Here is a 21,463-nt window from a genome sequence, read left to right as displayed (position 1 = left end):
ATAACATGAAAAAAATTATCTTAAGTTAACAGGGTCCAGCGTTTACAAATATCCTCACTAGTGGTTCATAATAAGGGTAATTTGAATGTGAAATAAAATATATTATTAAAGTACTAAATACTGCGACTACGCTTAAGTAACTTTTCCTGGGGTCATCAAAGCAAGAAAGTAAAGTCATAATCAACGCGATTTAGGGTTACGGTCGTTACCCTATTGGGCGCTCAGTTACCCTGTGAATATTGTTACAGGGTAAAATGGCTTACTTTGTGGCCGAGAGAGAGCGATTCGCTATAAGTGGGGTAGTGGCACTTTGGAAGTTATATCGGGTTATATTTTACGTCATATAAAGTATGGATTTCTAAGAGTGTAATGCCACCACATCCAGACAGCCATAACACTTTAAAAAACACTCGTCTTTATGGAGCCGCATCGTCGTGCATTATATTTATTTCGCTGATAATTAATTCTCCTGTTACTGATTATATGTTTTTATTTCATGACCAAATACCAAGTAATAACCGACCCGTCGAGATTAGATAAGCAGCCTAAATATCAATATTTATTGAATTTTTCTCCCCTATTTATGCTGACATGGAGGAATATCGAAGTATGTAAACTGTAATAAAATGTGACTTGTTGCTTCTTCAAGCGACACGTGAAACCTATTTATTTTTTTCAACCTATTGATGCATTAGTTTCGTAAAGTCGTAATCTTGAGGTTAAGTCGTCGCCCTTTTTTTTAATACTTTTTGCCGGCGTCACAATATCCATTCTTCGTAAAAAGTAATGGGATTATTGTTGTCGTTTCGTGTCATGCTACTTGTCGGAATTCACAATAAAATCGAGCCTGTAATCAAAACGCGATAAAATTTATAACTACCGGCACGCTCATTATGTGTAATCTTGTCGGGTCTCAAAGGGCTGGAAAATATGGCATCTTTTGAAACCTCGAGACCATTAAAGTTCCCAAGGCTTGGAGAATATTTACTCGGAGGAAAATAAGTATAGAAGACAATATTTGCTGGCTTAGTTTAGTATCAAAAGTAACTAAATACTTACTTGTTACGTAAGAAGAAGAACTTGCTTATTTTCTTCTACGTATAGTCGGGCAGGCAGGGCTTAGGTTTCGTGATGTATAAGAAACTTTGTATTTTATGTAAAAACACAAAATCACTTTCACCACGTTGGCTGGCATGCCGTGTTTTGCAATTCTTAATTTCCGTCTGTTTAGAAGAGGCTCTTTTCTTTATTCAAGTTGAGAGGAGTTGAGAATACGTACGTACTTCTGGTCTAATTAGGGAGCTTAAGCCATTAAATTTTGTTACGATACTTTGTTCCTTTCAGGTTCATTAATCTCATTTGGTATGTAAGTATAATTAGTTGTTTTGAAGCCAAAATCTGATACAGAAAGTGTACCAAAAGTTTATTTTCTTAGACGGTAATGCCACTTTTTGTTCTACGTAGGTAGGTAGCATCCTCAATGAAATTAGTTTAAAGTGGACTATGCTAAAGGTATACTCGAGTAGTTTTATTGGTCAGAATAGGCAAGGGAAATTTTAATTTTGTCTTGGAAAAACAAAACCGAGAGACAGAAATTCACATTCACAAACATTTTGGGAGAAATTGTTCGGCAAGGGTGCAAGCAAAAATATCTAGAGTTGGTAATTTAATTCCAGCCTTCTGGGAAGTAAGCAAGTCAAATTAGCAATTTTCGACAACTTTCACTGTCTCTCTTTTGGCACGAATTACGTGTAAGTGGCAACTTGTTGGAATGGATATTAATAAGCTTTCTCCACATTTCTGTCTACGTGTGTTTGTTCACTTTTCCAGTTACAGTTTCCTACCTGCGTCCGTACTTTGCTGGTTGGTGGCAGATGTTGGAATATGTACGAGAGTAACAAAATTCTAAACTTGCACTTAATAATACACACACAAAATACGTATGTATATACACAAATCTGCTTCCCGTAAACTTTCCACTATGCGAAAATGAAAGTTTTGGGAGACGGGAAAATGGATTTTCTTTTTGTTTTATTCTCCCCCAGGTTCACATCACTGCTTAAAGTCCAGTCTACTCCGGTGACACAGTCTCAGCAGGCAGTGTTTCAGTTTTGGATTAGGAAAGTTTTTTTCTTCGGTAAAAATTGGAAGAAATGGAGGATAAAAATTGGTCGAAAAGGTGTCGCCGTCGGGAAATTTTGTTAATTTCACGCATAGCTTTTTAATTAAGGATTTTAGTGTTATTTTGCTCCTAGAAATTTTTACCTTTACAAATACGTTACATTAATTGTGATTTTTACAAATTGGTGTAATTAAAAGTCTGAGAAATTAATTTGAAAAGAGTGAATGTCATAATAAACACAAAATTTTCAGAAAAATTGGGATAGGTGGAATTTAGGTTACGAAAAAAATTGAGTAACATTTTGACAAATTTCATGATTTTTTGTACCAAATTTTGTACTAGAGTCTCACTTTCTCCATGTGACGATCTCTTCGAAACCCTGTCCTTTTACTGTCAGGGACTGATTTCTCCAGATATGTATGTACCTACTACCTACATGTTTCTTGAAGTCGGATTTGCGACCAGATGGCACATGTCAGCCTGTCCAGCAGACAGAGTCCCATTCTTACCGTTCCACTGCACTAGACTACGTACTTACTTACTTACCAAGGGAATTTTTATGCCTTGAGGAATGGAAACTCCAACTTTTTCCAGTGAAAGTCCACTCTCTTTCTTTTACATTTTATGTACGAGACTGGAATTATTTGACTTTGCTTTTTATGTACAACAAAAAACTTTAGAAAGAAATATACGAATAAATTGTAGCGCGGTCCTTTACGTAAAGGAGAAAAAATGGAATATTTGCAAGTCAAAAATAAATAAGTACTCCGCCTACCGCATTTTCACTCTTATTGCATGTGACCTGAGAAAATTGCAAATATAATTAATACCCGAAAATTCATATCTTTTACCAAAGTGGGAGTTTAATCGGAGCAATGTTTCACGTCGGTTTGATTGTTACTTTCCCGTGAGAGAGTAGGTTCCGGCTTGGAAAATCTGATTTATAAATACGTACACACATTTCTAAATTCTATCCACGTTTCTGGATGAATGGACGTTTTAATCTCTTCTTGTCGGTTCCGACATTATAGTTTGGACTGGTAAATTTCCGGCGTTGTTGCATAACCGTCTTGCTCACGGGTTGTTTACTTCGTGATGCGAATTTAGCTTAATTTTGGTAGATATTTTCTATAATATTTGGAATCTTGATGCCATTCATTTCCCTGCCAGTTGAGTCCAGTGATGTGCAAGTTTACATTTTCCTGGTGGAGTTTGTTGGGTGCCCAAGTAAATATTAATCTTGGGGAGGAGGAGAACTTTCTATTGTTTGTGATTAAACAATGAAACGTAAGGCTTTATTTGAATGCGGGTGTTGGCTGGCATTGTTTCGTTCGCCTTTATCGGAGGGTAGGATCTTAATGAAGGTATTGACATTACAGCGGATTGTTTGATTCTCATTTTATGTATTTCTGAGGCAGAGAAAGTCAACCGTGGCATTGAATTAGACATACTTACAACGGGGACGCAAACCATATTCAGCCCAGATTATTTTTGACCAACTCAGTTTGAAAGACCCACTTTTTAGAAACATCTTTTAGTCCGGTACTTGCGCAAATGTACATAACTTAGGCGCCACAAGTTCGCGAAAACGCTTAGTTTTCCAACGGAATATGTGCGTTTATTCAAATTCCGCTAGAAAATCGGGCATATTCGTAAACTTGTGGAGCCAATAACACACTGAATTTTTCGCATCTGCCAAAATAATCTGGGCTAAACATGGTTCGCGTTCCGATTGTTTGTAATCAAAATTTGGTAAAATTTGGTACACAGCACATAAAAAATGTGAAATTGTAGACGCATTGATTTTTCAACACCATTAAGTTATTACCAAGTTTTAGATCCTTTTAGTGATTGCGGGAGAAATTGTGCCGATAAATTCAGTCAGAATGGGACTGTCTCCTTTTTTAAAAGCTATTAACTTACTTTCACTCCATTAAGTTTTCAACTTGGTGGTGGTGGCAATAAAAAAAGTGTGGAAACTAAATAAGCAAGGAAATACGAAAGCAGCTTAAATATGCGGAAAATTGAAATTTTTTCACACAAGAAATCCTTAAATTTTGATGAAATTTTACCATTTTCAATACGTTGGGAAAACTGCACGTTCAGTATGCAAATTCAAAAGGCAAGTTTAAAGATTTCCTATAACTTTTAGCCCCACATGAATCTACGACACAACAGGTCACCCGGTTATCTATCCACCATCCGTAATGCGCTTATTTCCAGAAAGTACAAGTTATCACGGAGCAGTGAAAGTGTACACTTTTGGCTCCAAAGTAGGTCACCACCACCAAAAGACGATGGTGGAAAGGAACTTGTGGCCTGTGTGAAACGTGTCCTGACATTCATTTTATATTGCTTCCAGCGATATAATTTTCCTTTCGGGTTTTGGCTTCCTCTCGTCGTTACCCACCTTTTGCGGCGAAGGTGTGGGTGTGGACGGATGGTACATGGTTTAGACAGGTATTAATTGGCTGGGGAAATTGCCGTCATGCTTCGTTTTCGATTTCCTGTCCCAGTGTACAATGGTTGTACACCATGTGTCACTGACTGGCTTAATATGCATGCATCATGGAGAAAGTTACTCTCTGGATGCATAATTTGTCTCATTTTGGACACATTATGCACTAACGAGGCTTCTGTGTCGTGCCTGGTTTTAAGAAAGAACAAGTCTTGTTCGCTGGTTAGTTAATGTTTACAATTTGTCGCGTATTCGTCCTCCAGGTCACGTACGGTATAAAATTCAGTTAGTTTTCGTGCCATGCAAGACGCCTTTTATTTTATGGGGAGACCCATTTAGATAAGTAAGTGAAAGTAAATTCCTCTCTGGCGCTTTCTCTCCTCGGGAGGGACATTCCTCCGAAAAGAGATTCCTCCTGGTTTATTCTAACAGTTAGAGATAGTTATAATGTACTTCGTATCTTGTCGGTGGTGTGGGTTTCGAAGTAGTAAATTTAGACAAAGTATTTTTAAAACACAATTTTGGTGAAAGTTTAAAAAATTTTGGTGTAGAAAAAGCGTCTCAGATGATTCCTCCTGGTTTATTCAGCCAGTTAGCGATACAATATGCTCATATTTCGTTAGTCGGGTGGGTTTCGAAGTAGTAAATTTAGAAAAAGTATTTCTAAATCAAAATTTTGACGAAATTTCTAAAATTTTGATACCAAAAAAAACGTCTCAATTTTCACAACCACTTACTTCAACTATATTTTAACTATATTTGGACAATTTGATGAGGACCAGAGATTCGAGCGATTGATAATAAAACTGCAACACGTCGTTTCCTCGCGAAAATACTCGTGTATGTTTACATTACGACGCTAACCTAGATAGGTTTTCTGCTACTTTACGACTTCCTTCCCCCAAATCTGATGGATTGGATGGGAGATTGAGATTTCCTTTTGTTGTTGTCCAGCTGGGTTTCTTTCGCTGGGCAATCCATTCAAATTTGGAGAGAAAGAGTAGAAAAGGGGAGTCAATTTCGTACCATACTGCATTTTGGGCTCCTTTTGAATACAGGTTTATGTCCCATTTTAGTATTTTCTCCACTCTTTCTGACTCTGGTGTAGATTTAGGTGGTACTTTTGTACGGCATGAAATTTCCAATCCTCAAGATTTCTGGTAAGGCTTACATTTCCGATCGATTTCCCATTTGTATGAGTAAAGACATGAAAATGATGACACCACGCCCATTTGCACGACTTGAGAGGTCACCACTCAGCCAGACTTTACTCTTTGCCGTCCGTGAGGTTAAAAGAGACGACGATACGAATTTTTTCTGTCCGTCTGTCGGGGGGTTTGATAATATTACGAGATTATTTAGTGAGCCATGCACCTTGTATCAACAATACGAAAGGAGTAAAGTTAAGTGGTTTTCCTGGGAAAGGCCTTTTAGTACACATTCCTTATATTATACAACAGAGGAGAAAAGAGGCATTGATAACACTGCGTTTAACTGTTCAGTATACTATCCTGTTCATATTTGATGATAAAACTAAAGTGCCAAGTGTGAAAACCAATTTGTGAAATGTTTCTTATACATATTTCAAAATTTTATGAAAATGTGCAATGCAAAGTTATATTCCACAATCTCATCCTTCATACCTATTTAGTGATAATCGAATGTAACAAAAATTATATCAAAATAATTTTAGCGACGTTATTTATCTCAAAAATATAAATTAAAAGTTTAACACAATATTGATACAAAATTTATAATTTTTTCCTCCCATTTTCTCCCTAAGTAGCACAAAATGAGTGAAATTTAGTCGCGGCGACACCCTTTTACAAACTTTCATACCACAAAATAACTCCATTTCAAAACGAAACCCTGTCCCAAAAAGGATTGAAATTGAAGCACTATTATTCTTTATTGAACGTCACGAGTCATTCTCGTACACATCACGAGTATCATCACTCCATAACTTTTCCGTGTATCTTTTCCATGATCGCGTCAATATTCTCTCACGAGCTGGCTGAACCCCGATGTGAGCAGAATTTAGGATGACAGTCACCTCAAAAATTTTTAGTCAACCTTGGCCATCGAAAACAAACGAGTTGCGAAACACAATGGGCACGTGTATGTCTTGTTAAATTTGTAAAGCAAACTTCTTCCCCAACTTTCGACACCTTTCTTCCTTATGGACGTACTTATTTTGTTTTAGGGCAGGATCGCACTTTAGGTAGGTGAATGAGTAGTAAGTTCGTAACTGGGCTGGAGTGGCCGAATATCACATTTCTTCCTCTTACGAAAGAAACTTGCAAGAAAGTAAATTGAGTTTAGAAACGTTGAATTTTTAACATGTCCAGTTTTAGATTATTCTCTTTCAGTTTCCATTCAAGCAGGTAAGAGAAAGTTGGTTGGGTACGTACGAGTATGTGCGCATCACGTTTTAAATTCGGGCATTGAGAGTGCTTCTCTTATCATGCTTTCTCTTGAACCGAAATGCATCCAAGTTTATCTTTAATCTTTTTTTAAGACGTAGGGTCGAATGGTTGGCTGGGATTTAAACTGTGGAAATTCTTTGACAACAGATTCCTTTTATCTGGAAGATAAGATTCTGCCCTGTACAATTTTAGATTCAGGGACGACTTTGTTGGTAATGTTTCGAATTGTAATTTATGTATAAGTACTTTCTCTTTGTGAATAAAAGAGTGTAGTAAAGTAACAACCTTGGAGTTTGGTTGAGGCTGAACATATTTCAAGGTGAACGAGGACATGTATTTTATCCGGTTATCCTAATGCATGTAGGAAATAATGGGGTCAAAAAAGGTCATGCTTTTCAGTGCATCGCAATTAATCCTTAGGGAAAATCCTGCCTCTTAACCATCGACTTGGCTGGTTGCCTTGTTCAACCGGATTTTCTAAAAAAAATTCTGGAAACGAAACACAGCCAATTCAAATATCTAATCTTGTCAAGTCAAACTACTCGAATAGTTAAGACACCTTGTTTCTCGAGATCAAAGAGGCCACGTTCCACGGAAATCTGCGAAACTCTGTATAACTTAAGGGAAAAGAAGAAAGTATTGTTTTTCTCGACAAACGAGCTAACTTTCACTCTCTCTCGACGGGAATCCAATCCTGTGCTAGGCTCGCCCCAACTTTCCGTTTCCTTCCCCCGTAATTTGTTTTGACGGTAACGTTCGCTGATGATGACGATCATCATCACTTCTTGTTTGCCTTGGGTAGCGAGTATATTGAACCGGATTTGGCTTTGTCGGTCGGTGGATGGAATCGGTCCAGCTGGCTGGGGAGGAATAAAATACGCATTAGCGACGCCTCCTCCGCTTATTTCTTTCGAAAAGTTCTTGTTTAAAACAGTTATCGGGAAGCAAACTGGTTTTCATTTCTCCGACTTGTTTGACTAGGGCGGCCGGGTGTGAATCTTGTGAAATGTACAATAATAATCCTTAACGCCCACGAAGAGTAAACTTTACCCGGTGTGGGCACCGTTTGCTTTGGGGTTTTCCACAAGACATGCCGTTTCATTGGAGAATGTATGTGACATTATTTCGCCATACAAATTAAGCCTTTTTCCACTTTGGCCGTGAACCTATTAGTTGTTTGGTTAACCTTGGGGTTGGTATTTTATCAGGCAAAGCCTCAATTTGTCCGGCCGGAATAAAGCGTGTCTATTTATGTGATGACACGGAATATGGTGATAAAAGCAAGAGTTTTTGGGTGTCGTATTTGCAGAAAAACTGAATCTCTGCGCCCTTGGCGAATAATTCTTGGACGAAAATACGTACGTCAATCCTTGCCTTTCTTGGCGATTGGGTTACCAAACCGCATCTTCTGAAAGGAAATCCGGCCATTGTTCTGGCATAAAGAGAGGAGAGAATTCTGCCTAATTCCTGTTTAGAAATGGATACAACTGCGGCAAACTCTTGGTCTTTGTGGTGTAACGCTATACACCAAACCATTATTTGATGGAGGAATGGTGAATAGGAGGAGATGATGATAGCATCAAGATGATAATGACGGGCTACTTAACTTTGATGAGACAATTAGTCGTTATATGCTAATCTAAATATTCGTGCAGTTTCGACAAGTCTTGTATATACTTTTGGACATAGTCATCCGGGTTCTTTGGCCAGTTGTGTATACGTTTAAATTATGTACGTCAGTATGTATGAAGAGATAGGTTTGTATGCATTTGTTCCAGTGTTGAGTAAGAAAACCAGTATCTTGACCAACTAGAAATGATTCATCTGAATGGAATGATGTCAGCAAAAGTGTGTCCTGTTCATGTCCCAAATATTTATTGGGTCCTTTTCCAGTCCAGCTATTTATTGGTATATATTCATACATTTACCAAGTACGTCCTTAATTGGCCGGGGCTATGGTGCCCGCATCGTTTGACAAAACAATTTACGAAATGCACTCGCTCTTCACTAAATCGTAACAAAAGTAACAATAATACTTGTATATAATTGAGTAGGCAGTTGGAAATATTCACGTGGAGACGATTGCTTGGTCGATTTCTTTGATCATCCAAATTGATAAGGTCAGATGATGCTTATGTCGTCGTCGTCTTGTAATGTTATGCATTTTTTGTGGGTTACGACGAGTGGATAAAAATGTCACATTTTAGTACGTGCACTAGGTGGTCGTGGTGGTGGGTGTCATGATGGGTGCGGTTGCTTATTAAGACAAAAGATCATACCTTCCATGCTTCCGTGTTTTGTCAATTTTTTGCAATTCTCATGTAAATTGTGATTTGGTTGCGTCATTTTGTCAATTGTGTCGTTATTACGCGTGTAAAATGACTCGTTAATAAGGTGACGATGTAAAAAAGTATTGTAAAATTAGAGTCATCATTAATACCTAATTACTAATTATTTAGTAGCATAACTTCAATTAGAATCATCCTGAACACAATTTAATGCAATTAAATTTCCAATTTTTCCAACATCGACTTCCTTACTTTACATTAAATCGTCCATCATAACAAAACAATGAGAAATCCACCTTTGTGGTAAAACCCCAGCTAAAATCGAGCTAATGAGACCTGCATGATTTAGATATTTAGTGACAACAAGCAGTTTTAGCCAGTTGACTTTTTCACTAAATTCGTACCAGGAATTGAGGTTGACTAGAATCATTAGCCATGGTTGAAATGCAGTTTCGTTACGTTATGATACTGACCACGCTTAAATAAACCTCTGCACAATCGGCGTGTAAAGGACCTTGATTCGCATCTCTCTTAGAAAGAAATTCATTGTCACGGCCGATTGGCTGATCTGATGGATTGCGTGATACTAAAAAGACGTAACTACACACAACTCGCTTGCCAACTTGCTTATTGGCAATCAATCCATCCTCGTGGCTGTTATAATAATTTACGACAAACCATTTTTTTGCGAGTGAGCACTTTTTTGCGGATACTTCATCTGGACTTATGTATGCTAAATCTTAACTACCTCTAACTTTGAGGAGGCATTTTACACGTATCATACCGTTTATGGCGGATTGATGCAGTACAAGTGTACATTATGTGCATATAAAATAAATGTGTACGTATATGCGAGTGGTTGGCTGGTCGGTATTTCCAATTTTTTACGCCACTATTCTTTCTTGCCAGGGATATTTAATCGTATGGATGGAGAGTAAAATGCGAGATATTCACGACCCACCAGGGGTCCGGTTTGACTGGCAGTTCCGTCTGACGCAGAATACATAATGGGAAACTTCCAGGTATTCGTGTAGTAATAAAAAATGGACGAGCTCTCGTTAAATCTGGAGAGATTGACATTAGAATGCAAAATTGTCGCGAACAATTTAAACCCAAGTGCGAAAATGGTGATGGCTTTGCAAATATAATTTGCACAAAACTTTATTTTTTGCATTGTCTTCAACATAAAAATTAATATTTTTCCAAGCAAGTTGTTACCATTAGAAAAATGATGTTGTTGATATGCTGTGCTGGATATTTGCATAATGTGGGCAAACATTTACCCACCACAAACCTGTCCTGGTTTTTAGCACTGTTGAAAAATTTCAGTTTTTGAGTAATGCCGTGCCTCTAATTACTACCCACTTATCAACAAAAGCACCAATTATACTATTGATCTCGGTCCATAATTGCCGAATTTTTCCTCACATCAAGACTTTTAGGTCGTACTCGAATTTCCACAAAATCATCAAGAATTCTCAACTTCACCAGAGTTTTTCTTCGTAACTCGTAACCATTCTGGTAATGGAGATCATAACAAAATATCATGTAGATAAAGCAGTTTTTAGAGGAATGCTTGTGTGTGGGATATTACTATTTTGTTGTCTCAAAATAGGCATGCACCCATCCATCCCGACCGTGCATGCCCAGTTGTGGGTGAGATTTTAAGATCTTCTTGGCCTTAAGAATTGTTTATGATATAGAATTCCTCGTAAGATTTGCTCACCAAAGTCAAAACAACTCTTAAAGCAATCGACACTTGGGATTCCATACACACGTCGCACCGCATCGCATCGCATCTTGAGTTTAGTTTAGTTGCAGTTTGGGCTGTGAAGAAGATTAGTGAGTCATTATTTTACTTGGGTCGTTTTAAGCCAGGATTTTACATGTGAGAAAACTTGACCAGTGTGGAATATTCCGTTATTGACTTGGCTGAAAAACGTTGCAAGTTTGGATTTGGGTTCATTGTTTGACTAGTGACGATTCCATTGTTCTTCTTATCTGGAGTTTAAGCTGTGTTTTGTTTAGTCTATGAAATTAGGAAAAAATTATATATTTTTTCCTTAACGAGAACAGTTTATGTATAACTAACTTGTGTTATAATAACCTTCAAAAAAGTGCATCTGTTTGGAAACTCTTATCTTGTGGTTTATCCTTCCTTGATAGTTTTGTGGGTCGCTATTGTTTTGAAGAAAAAAAATAAATCTGGCAGGAGAGGAAAATGGGTCAAGTTAACTTTTCACCCTGTCTCGACCTTTCATCTCTTTAAACAAAAAAAAAAGAAACCCATGTTGGATTATTCCAAGTTTCTGGATGAAAAGAATATTAAAGAGAGAAACGTTCTCTGCGAAGAAACACGACCAGCCGCAAAAGAGTGAAATAATCTCATTAAATTGTTCTCTGGTTTGGTTTTAGTGTGTAGCTTGACACGGGCGTGGGTACAATTTTGTGGTCCATTTTACCCCGATTTTTTTAAGACAATTCCACATTCTCTGCATATACATCTGTTCCTGAGTGCGAGTGCAGAGAGAGAAAAAAAACGAGAATCGTGTCCCACTAAAAAAGAAAGAACCAGTTTTTTGTTCTTCTTCTAACCTTTACCCTGGTCTCTCACAGACTTTTACTTTTTCTCCTCGTGTCAATTTAACCAGGCGAAAGTAAAAGCAGCCAAACTTTCCCGTCTGGCTTTTTAGATTGAGTGGTTTGGTTTTTCTTCGTCTTCTTGGGTTCGAGAGTTAGTGTGAACAAATGGGAAATCCGAATCCGCAAATTAAATCCCGTGGTAGACATTACTTCTAAGAGCAGCAGGAGCACATCTCTCTCTTGCAGTGCATTTTCCTACGCCGAAAGTCCTGTGGACATGTCTCGTTGCTAATAAGGTTTCAGCGAAAGCAACAGGATCACATTTCTACAGGTCTAGAATTAGATCCCTCATCCCTTGTGACTGTCCAACCCGGGTGACGTAGTGCCCGGTACAATTATATATTATTTCCATGCGGGTAGTAGTAATTGTGCAATACTCACTTGCATAATAATTGTATGTCACAACCTCCACGTACAACCTACTTCAATTCCTACCCTAGTTATTTAGTTAGTTAGGTCGATATCCAGTCCAGATCCAATTAAGTCTCCTCCTCAGTCCAGTTCACGGAGCTGAAATCAAGTTATTCTTCAAGCACTACTGTTGGCAGATTGGATCAGTTTTATTTCTTCGTGTGTCCAGATACAGACCCGCATTGGATTTATTTTTTTTCTCGATTTTTTCTTGGATTTATTTACTTTTTTCTGTGTCTGTCTTCTTGAGGAGAAAAAGAAAGAAGAATCGCTGAGACGGAATGATGAAGAGATTGGGAATATAAATCTGCTAAAATCCCCGACATTCTGATATGTAGCAAGAAGAGGCAGAGATCTCTTGAGGTTTTCGGATTATGTATTAGATTCGTGTGTGCCTTCTAGATAGATACAAAACAATGGTGGAATTGTTTACCCCATTTATCGTGATATTGATCACGAGCGAGATTAAGTATAGATCTATGTAAGTATTTACTACGTGCTGGAATATATCGGGATCGTTATTAGAGTGCAGATGTGCCAGAAAAAATTAGATCGTAAAATCTAACCTTGGACGTACCAAAGTGGAGAATTTGTACCCTGATAGTGGAAATACTTGTGTACATGTCATGGTAAATGGGATGATGGTGTAACGTTCTTTTTGGATTGTCGGATGAAATTTAGTGACAAATTTGATAAAGATTGACATTGATGCTAGAAAAAAAGTTGAGCTATAAGTGTGCTGATCGTTTTTTACGTAAAAAAAAGAGAACCACTTTTTGATAACCAGACACCAAATAAGTGAATATTAACGAAATGGGAGTAAATAAGGGTTGGAAGAACCGTGGTTTGTGCACCTTGGCTAATTTTGCCCACCTGTTAATTCGTGGACAGCCTTCCCCCACCTCGAGTCAGAGTCAGAGCAACGCTAACAACAACGGTTCCAAGCGGGGAAGCCCTGCAGGGACGCCGGATGACTCGGAAGAACCCATGAACGGGGTCGAGGCAGAAATCGAGGTCAACGATGTGACACGAGAAGGTCACGAAAAAGCGGACCCTTCACAATTCGAGCTGCTCAAAGTACTGGGGCAGGGTTCGTTCGGAAAGGTAGGTGGATATTTTTTTGAAATTTTGAGTAATTTTGAGAAATTTCGGGTATTTAAGAGATTTTTGATTTGCGGATCAAAAATCTTGAAATCTTGAAACCCTGTTTTTATTAGCAATTTCATGAAAAATATATTTTTATGAGATTAAATTGTACATATTTAAAAAAAAGTACGTTTTTTGCACAATACAAAATATTAAAGAATTTCGCATGCTCTTTGATTATTAATTCGTTCCTAAATTTTACATATCTACCAAAAATACCATCATTTTGATAAATAAGTCTCATTTTGCAGGTGTTCCTTGTCCGAAAAGTGGTTGGAAACGATGGTGGAACCCTCTACGCCATGAAAGTGTTGAGAAAGGCGACACTGAAAGGTAAGCTTTTATTGTACAGCACTTACCAAATTTTTATTTGCATCATAAATTGTTGGAAGTTGAAAAGGCACGGAATTCTTTCCCCTTGTGTGAATACAACGTGTGACTCACGACTTCTTTTTAAGAGCGATGATGTTCATAATAACGCTGAATCGATTTCCTGGCCAGCTTTTTGATAAAAAAATATTCGCATAAGAGCTCGTCTGCTTTTTCAGGGTGAAATATTGCACGTCCTTGGAGCAGTGGGAGATCAACAGTTTATTTATTTCTGTGATTTCGTTTTCTTCGGAAAGGAATGTGTGATTTATGCTCGTTTTTTATTACTCCCATCCACAACTGACTACTGTCCTTCTATGGATGCGCATATTTGGGTTAAAAAGCTGTACAGATTCTGGTGCAATTTTTACTTTTTTTTTATTCGACACTCTAAATAATTTGGGTAGCAATTTGTTACCCGTCGGTTGCAATGCATGAAAGACTGCGAATTTTGGTAATCATTTGTTACTAGATTTAAAACCGTTTTGATGATAATTTGTAAAGGAATGGTAGAAAAATGGTAATGAATCATTACCGACCGGAACACATATGTGACTTCACCGGCACGGTAATAATGGGCATTACCGTATAGTAATATTGTGTGGTAATGAAAACTCACCACTCAGAAACAACTATTATCAATCCGGGAGCATGTTATTCCCCAATTTATACCAGCACGGAATTGATGAGTGACCACATTTTTAACAGTGTAACAAATATGTATGAATTAATGGTAGATAACTGTGAACTTATTGCCCTACTTAATCACCACTCGGTAACACATTACTACCACCAAATTATTTAGAGTGTGTCTTCCATGTATTCCTGTTTGTTCTATTTTTTATTCGTACGATCAATTTCTCTCGGAGCATCGTGGCAGATGTTCTTTCTCTTCATGCACGCATACTTTCTCTGAGAACAAATTGAACAAAAACGACATTCAGAGAAATTCGTGCTTTGCTTGCAAACGGACCATTTTTGATCTTGTATTTATCCAAACGGAATTTCCTCTTGCTTTATTTGGAAGAAGAGAAAGTCGGGGAAGTCGAGTTTATTTCTTTTCGTTTTAAAATGGTTTCCCTTCCCTTCTTGAACTGGAGGCAGAGTATTTCATTATCATTATTATTATTCATTCCACTTTCTCCGTGTCCACTCCACTTTAAGTGTCTCCTTTTGAAAGGAAGATGACTGAGGCTTCGTCAAGTCGGAGTTGCAAAGTTGTCCGTTTTCCGGAGTGGTTTGAGAGAATGAAAAGCCAAGTTTTTGACTACAGGGGTAGGAAAAACTCGGGGGTTTTCATATTCCGAAAATTCATCGTGGTGTTTTTCGGGGTTTTGGGAGGTTTTGATTTGCATTATTTCTATCTAAAATATAGAAATTTTAAAAGTTTGGATTTTTTTTACAGATTTATTAATAGATAATTTTATAACATGACTTAACTTGACTGACATGTCATCTTGAATGAGTAAACTATAATATAGAAGTTGCTCAATTCCATCTTTGGAATGCAGGTATAACAAAAAACCATAAAAAATTGTCAGTCCACAATTAAATTCGAAAAAGAAATTTTTTACGTAAATTCTATTCGTCGAAATGTTAAGTCATTTTTCGGCACGGTTAGAAATCCAGTATAAAATTGAGACTAGTTTGAAATTTCCCGAGAAATAGATCATCCTAAAAATTCTTCCATCTTCTGAAATCGATTCTTAAGACAACTCTCAAGTTCAATAAATTTCTTAAACCTACCCAGAACCAGAAACCCTGCCTATTTTCTCGAGTCAACAGTCCAAAACGTGGCATTCATCACATACATAACATAAGTCCAGAGAAGACAGCAGACAGATAAATAAATGGTGCTTTCTGCACCATCAACTATTTATCGATCCTCCTCTTTCTCAGTTTACTTGGTTGGTTTGACCATGCATGTCGCATCGCGGTTTGACAGATCTTCACAATAATGGGACAAAGGTTTTCTGGCCAATTGTTGATTGTTGGGCTTCCTTGATCGATGAGGTTCGTTATGCTTCTTTGTGTGTCGTCTCGAATTTGGCAATTTCCACTCCATTCATCAATTCTAGTTGTGTCAGAAATGTCACTCTTTCACAAATTTCCTTTTTTTGTGTGTGTATCTCTTTTTTTATTGTGTTCTCACTTAACTGCTTGGCATTTTCTCGGAATAATGTGTGCTGGCTGTTGCAGTTGTCCTGTAGTTATTTTCTGTTATCGAGACGTCGTTCCATCAAAATTCAATTCACTCGATATTCGTTCGTGTCAGTTTAATTGAATTTGGTTTCGCAACGTGTTGCTGGATGGAATGTGCAATTGTAATTCTGGATGCGAGAAAAGGATGAGGGAAGAGTCTTGGGAAGAAGATAAGGCAGGCCGAAATCTAGCGTGCTTTTCGGTTTGGCAACACTATGGCACGAAATGCAGATATGTGGCAAACTGGGCGGAAGGGTGTCGCCGTGACGTGTCGGGTGTATATCGCCCACTTTCTCCCAGAATTCCAGCATTTTTCATGTCATACAAAGTTTTTATCTAATTTAACTTTTCTTAATCATGGCGTGCCATAATATTTTATCTTTGTGAGATTCAATCTAATCAGTTCAAAATATTAGTATTAATTTACATAAAATTAAAAACAAAACTTACCAATTTACAAAATTTAAAATTTCTACTCGACCGAAATATGCATGCACATTCACGGCAATGAAACTACAAGTTCATGAACTTTCATGTACGTCAGAAACTCGAGACCTTGGATTATAGTTACCAACCACGCTTCTCAGAATTGTCTCTCCCGATAAGATCCTGAAGATCACGCCTTGCTCTAGATTGGATAGGAAGACGGGGAGAGAAGCAGTACACATAGTTTCCTTTGTCTCACGATGATTAATGATCTCATTGCCAAAAAGTCTTTCTTCTTCTTCCTCTTTTTTGTTCGGCAACAGTTAGTTGCGTTGCGTCCATAATCTCGTCGATCTCACTTCGGAGGAGGAAACTGTATACTGCGGTTTATTCCTTGGTTATACGTAGATATAGATATTTATATTTTATATTTCCCTCGTTTTTCCAGGAAGTAAATTCTGTCAAGTATAAGCGATTCATTTATATCCAACAAACTAATAGATAGATACCACCCACCAACACCCACTGCCTGTTTCACAACTTTACTTGAATGAAATTGGTCGGGTAAAAGTTTTACAGAGTTTTCACCCTGAACAAATGACATGGACAAAAACTTTGCCAAGCTGAAGCTGAAGATGAGATGCGGCATACTTTTTTTGTTCGTCGATCTAGTTAACATTGAGATTTTCTTTTGATCTCGGTTCGAATAGGAACGATTTTTTACATCGGTTTTTGACTATATTTAAATGTCGTACATATCTCCGTATTTGTGCTGGGTGGCATGTTCCGGATGGAAATTTCACTTACTTACTTTCCATCGCGAGGATGAGAGGAAGTTCTGCGTACAATTACGATTATTCGGGTTACTTATTCATGCATGGATGTACGAATAACCTGATGGCGTGAGTAGCACAGTGGAAGGGAATTTTATTACCATAAATTGAGACCTGCTGTAAAAGTTTTGTGAGTTTGATACATTTTCCTAGAGAAAGTCATATTCCGTACGTATGTATTTCCCTCGTCGTAATAAAGATGTAAACCACGAGAGCAATTACTTATTAATTACGCACCGCGTGTTGTACGTACCTAACCTCTCGTCAATGCGGGCAGGAGGGTTTTCACTTATTTCAATCTATATGTATGATGCATGCTTGAATCAACAGGGAAAACATGGCTTTGTTGTTCCACCAAATGTTTTCCACTCCAAGAATTTGTTGGCTTCTTTGACCTTGAAGTGTGTTTTACCGTAATTACGAAGGAAATGAAATGAACGAACGACTGCGTAAAAAATTAATGAGGAAAAAGTATACTTGAGGGGAGCAAGATATATATCCGCAAGGTTTCTCGTATCTCTGTCCATTTTAGTAATGATATCTGTAAAAAAAACTAAAAAAAACTGAAAAAACGCAGTAATTATAAAAAGTCGAGTTGCATAAGAAAAAAGAATTATATTTTACAAATTACTATAATTATTTTAAGTGCATCTTCCAAATTGGACGGTTAGTTTTTGTCTCGTGCTGAACTTTCTCCTGATCCCGTAAAAAGTAGCGTTTCATTTCATTTCATATCTATCAAGTCGTTTTCTTCGAGTCATATAAGCTTCTACGAGCTTATGCGTTTCGTAAATTTTAGCCTGCAGGCTTACTTTCTTGCAACTCAACTCGTCTGACTCGAATTGCGTATCTGTTTTGGCTAGATTTTATCATTTTCTCTCTTATTTATTAGTCGACATTAGAGAATGACGTCAACCCAGGGAAAGTTCGAGCTTATAAGTAAGTAAAGCTTACTTTGTCGCACAACAACAAAAGACAATTTGCATATCAAGTCTGTCTGTTGTTGACAAATCAAAATTTCATTGTCAACTTGTTGTCTATGCATGTGTGTATTTTGGTTTTGGCAAAATTACTCAATCTTGTAACGTAACATGAGTCGACAAGAAATCATTAGACCTGGGTCTTAAATTACGTGCGCATATCTTCCCCCTCCTTTGGCAGCTTATATTTCCAATATATATTTACGAATCTGGGTATGTAATTTGGTAACAAAAATGTTTGGGTACTACATATACATACAGCTTTATCCCGTTGGTAATGATTTGCCACCGAACGGGAACAATAATTTCAACAGAACTTGAATTTGTGAACCTCCCATGAAAATGTATTCCAATTTTGTGGTAGCAAATTTTACTTTGCAAATAACCAATTAATACTACCAAACAGTAACACATTGTCACCATATCTGCATAAAATGCATGCCCTCGTTGACAGTTTTATGACCACTTTATTATTTCCAGTGTACAAATACCGTTGACATTCAGGGTGTCAGGAAACCATAATAATATCACGTTTCCCGTCACCCACGTCATATCGCATCGCACAGATTCACATTCTACTTATTCCGCCTGATTAGCTTCGTTGTGTTGTTTGGTGTTGAATCCATCGAGGGCTTCGGGTGTCGAAAGTCGTCACCCGCCCGAAGAGAAAGCAGGCAGGCAGGCATAAACAATAACTGCGTGTACGTATCAATACCTGTCGCCTCGTGGCTTCCAGGGGCGTATCGATTTTGTTTTATCTGCGATATATTTTTACGACTTTTATTTATCATTATGGGAGAAAAACACATTACAGGAAACGCCTGTGTTAAGCAGTATTGTGGCACCTCGTGATTTTTATGGGGACAAGTTTTCTGAAAACTTTGCCAGATTTTATGTCATTTTTTATATAGAGTATCATACGGATATACTTCTTATAGTATACTTATACACGTGGCTTATCCTCCTAAAGTGTAATAAGGTGAGGTCAAATTACTTTTGTTCCTGAAATTTCTTAATTCGGAAATACTGGGAAAATTGTAGTTTCTGCGTCGTATGAAGCCAGTCCATTTGCAATAACTTGTGATGTTGTGTAACTGATGTATAAATATTTGCAATTTTCTCACACCAGATTTCAGCTTAAATTCCCAAAATACCAAAACATAAAAATAAACCGAAACCCGAACCTTCCTTCCAGTAGTTTCCTCTCTTCTCTGTCCATTATCTGCCCTGTATTAGGTTTCCCTACTTATTTTTTTTCCTGAGCCGTGTTTATACTGCAGAACAACATTTCGTACACACACTCGTCCCCGCGGGCGTACTTTGTCCGTTACGATGTTATGTTACCCTGTGTTCCGTATAAAATGGGAGGTAGAAAAAAATAAGTGTATCTTTATTACCCATTTATTTGGCAGGTTGAACGTCGAATTATACGCGGAGATGGAAATTTTGCATGTACCCACACACGTGAAATGGACTGTGAGTATGAGCTCATTTTCATGGTTGTTACGCGAAAGCTACATCTTTTCAGGACTTTCACTCTGTGTACAGACTATGTACTTATAACCCATTAAAATCGACAAACACGGCTATTTTGGCGTAATGTGATGTACGTATGGGACTGGTGTAATGGGACACACCCATTACACGGATGGAGGTGAAAGCAGTAATAATAAGCCGTATAAAGGAAGTCCTCTGTTTTTTGGCCGGGTGTCTTCAGTCGGATTATATTCCGCGAGGCAATTTCATTCTCGCGTTTCATTCTTAATATTGATTTCCGTGCGAATTTAAGTGTCAGAAAATTGCAATAGTGACTGTTTTGACGTAAATATGTGTATCTTTCTTACCGCGTAATTATGTCCATTAATTATTCCGCACACTATTAAAACTTCCAGCCGGTGCAGTTTAATGTCATTAGGTAATGATGGAGTCGGGTCGGGCAATGTTTACGTACGTGGAGAAAGTATACAGCTGCATAATTTATGAGGGTAAGAAAGACAATGCAATGCTCGAATGTATTACTTAAATGGAGCCGCATTTAAGTAATGACTACGTTTCGAATTATCAAATAATCCTGTGATCACGGTAATCGAAACTCATCCGAGGTAATGCCGTGAAGCTGGATGGATGTCGTTTTGTAAGTATTCGTGCCTGTTATGTAAGCATGTATGTGGTGCATGCGAAGATCTAAATGGATTTCCAGGTGGTTGAGCTAAACCGCTTATTTATTAATTGCTACATATATAATTCTTATTCCAACGTAAGTACGTGAGTGATGTGGCAGAAGTTCGTTGTTTTTGTGGTGCACCAATTTCTGACAGTTTCTGATCCATACAACCACACATTTCGCATAATTTCGCCTTCTCGTGTCATTATTTAATCAAATTGCATAATTGGTTCGTCTTTGTCTATGAAAATACAAGTTTGCCTGTAGCACACAATATCCTTCAATTGCAATCTCCCCGTAATGATGGCTCTTCTGTTGTTGAAGGGATTTGCCAAATAAATAAGTACATACGTATCTTACGAAATCATCCTGGATAATTGATAATTTAGGTACATTGTGTATACATACTAATACAAAATCAAGGCCAGAAAGATCAAAGAAAGTCAGAAAAAGGTCAACCAACTTTTTTACGTCATTTATGCTCCAAAATACTTCAAATCCTACATAAATACAAATTCAATCAAAATTATACCCCAAAGATTGCCGTATTTTTTCCCTGTGCATGCAAAATATTAAAAACATCAAAGTAGAAATTTTGTCCCTTTTCATCTGATCACGACGCTGTCACGCGGTCTCTTATCGCGAGCACAGTTCCTTCACCACCGTTTGCATCACATCAGAATGTCGAGCAAATTGCAAGTATTGATTCCTTCCTCGTCGAGTAATGATAAATGGTGGTGATGATGGTGAATAATGTTTCTGCCAACAAAAGAGTAACGAAGATTGTAACGAACGAGTGAAGTGGTTCCGGTCTGTTGAGCATCATCATCATCGTCATCATCCGATTATTCTTTGGCGCATACATAAGAAGAAGTTGCTGATATGTCAAGATTACTACTTAACCATCCTCTCCTTGAACGGTTCTTGATGATGAACTAAATCCAACCCGCCCGCACAAAGCCTACTTGTGTGTGTAGATATAGTATGTACCACTT

The 21,463-nt window shown here is 37.7% G+C and overlaps 1 protein-coding gene and 1 long non-coding RNA gene across 4 annotated transcripts in view; one reads left to right on the top strand and one right to left on the bottom strand.

Moving 5' to 3' along the window:
- The window catches only part of LOC110853631 (ribosomal protein S6 kinase 2 beta), a 48,685-nt gene that overhangs the window by 5,682 nt on the left and 21,540 nt on the right, over window positions 1-21,463 (top strand). For all 3 annotated transcript variants that reach the window (XM_022101925.2, XM_022101927.2, XM_022101926.2), the window contains exons 5-6: window positions 13,240-13,452; window positions 13,746-13,827. In XM_022101925.2, the coding sequence (XP_021957617.1) occupies window positions 13,240-13,452; window positions 13,746-13,827 (295 nt within the window). The remainder of the gene's footprint in view (window positions 1-13,239; window positions 13,453-13,745; window positions 13,828-21,463) is intronic.
- LOC118436449 lies at window positions 10,423-11,196 on the bottom strand. Its single transcript, XR_004835457.1, has 2 exons — window positions 10,889-11,196; window positions 10,423-10,812 (listed from the first exon to the last, which is right to left on the bottom strand). It is a non-coding gene; the product is annotated as an uncharacterized LOC118436449 (long non-coding RNA).

The sequence above is a fragment of the Folsomia candida genome, unplaced genomic scaffold (genome assembly GCF_002217175.1).
Source record: "Folsomia candida strain VU population unplaced genomic scaffold, ASM221717v1 Fcan01_Sc008, whole genome shotgun sequence".
In the NCBI taxonomy this organism is placed as follows: Eukaryota; Metazoa; Arthropoda; class Collembola; order Entomobryomorpha; family Isotomidae; genus Folsomia; species Folsomia candida.
This window is presented reverse-complemented; position numbering and strand designations above follow the sequence as displayed.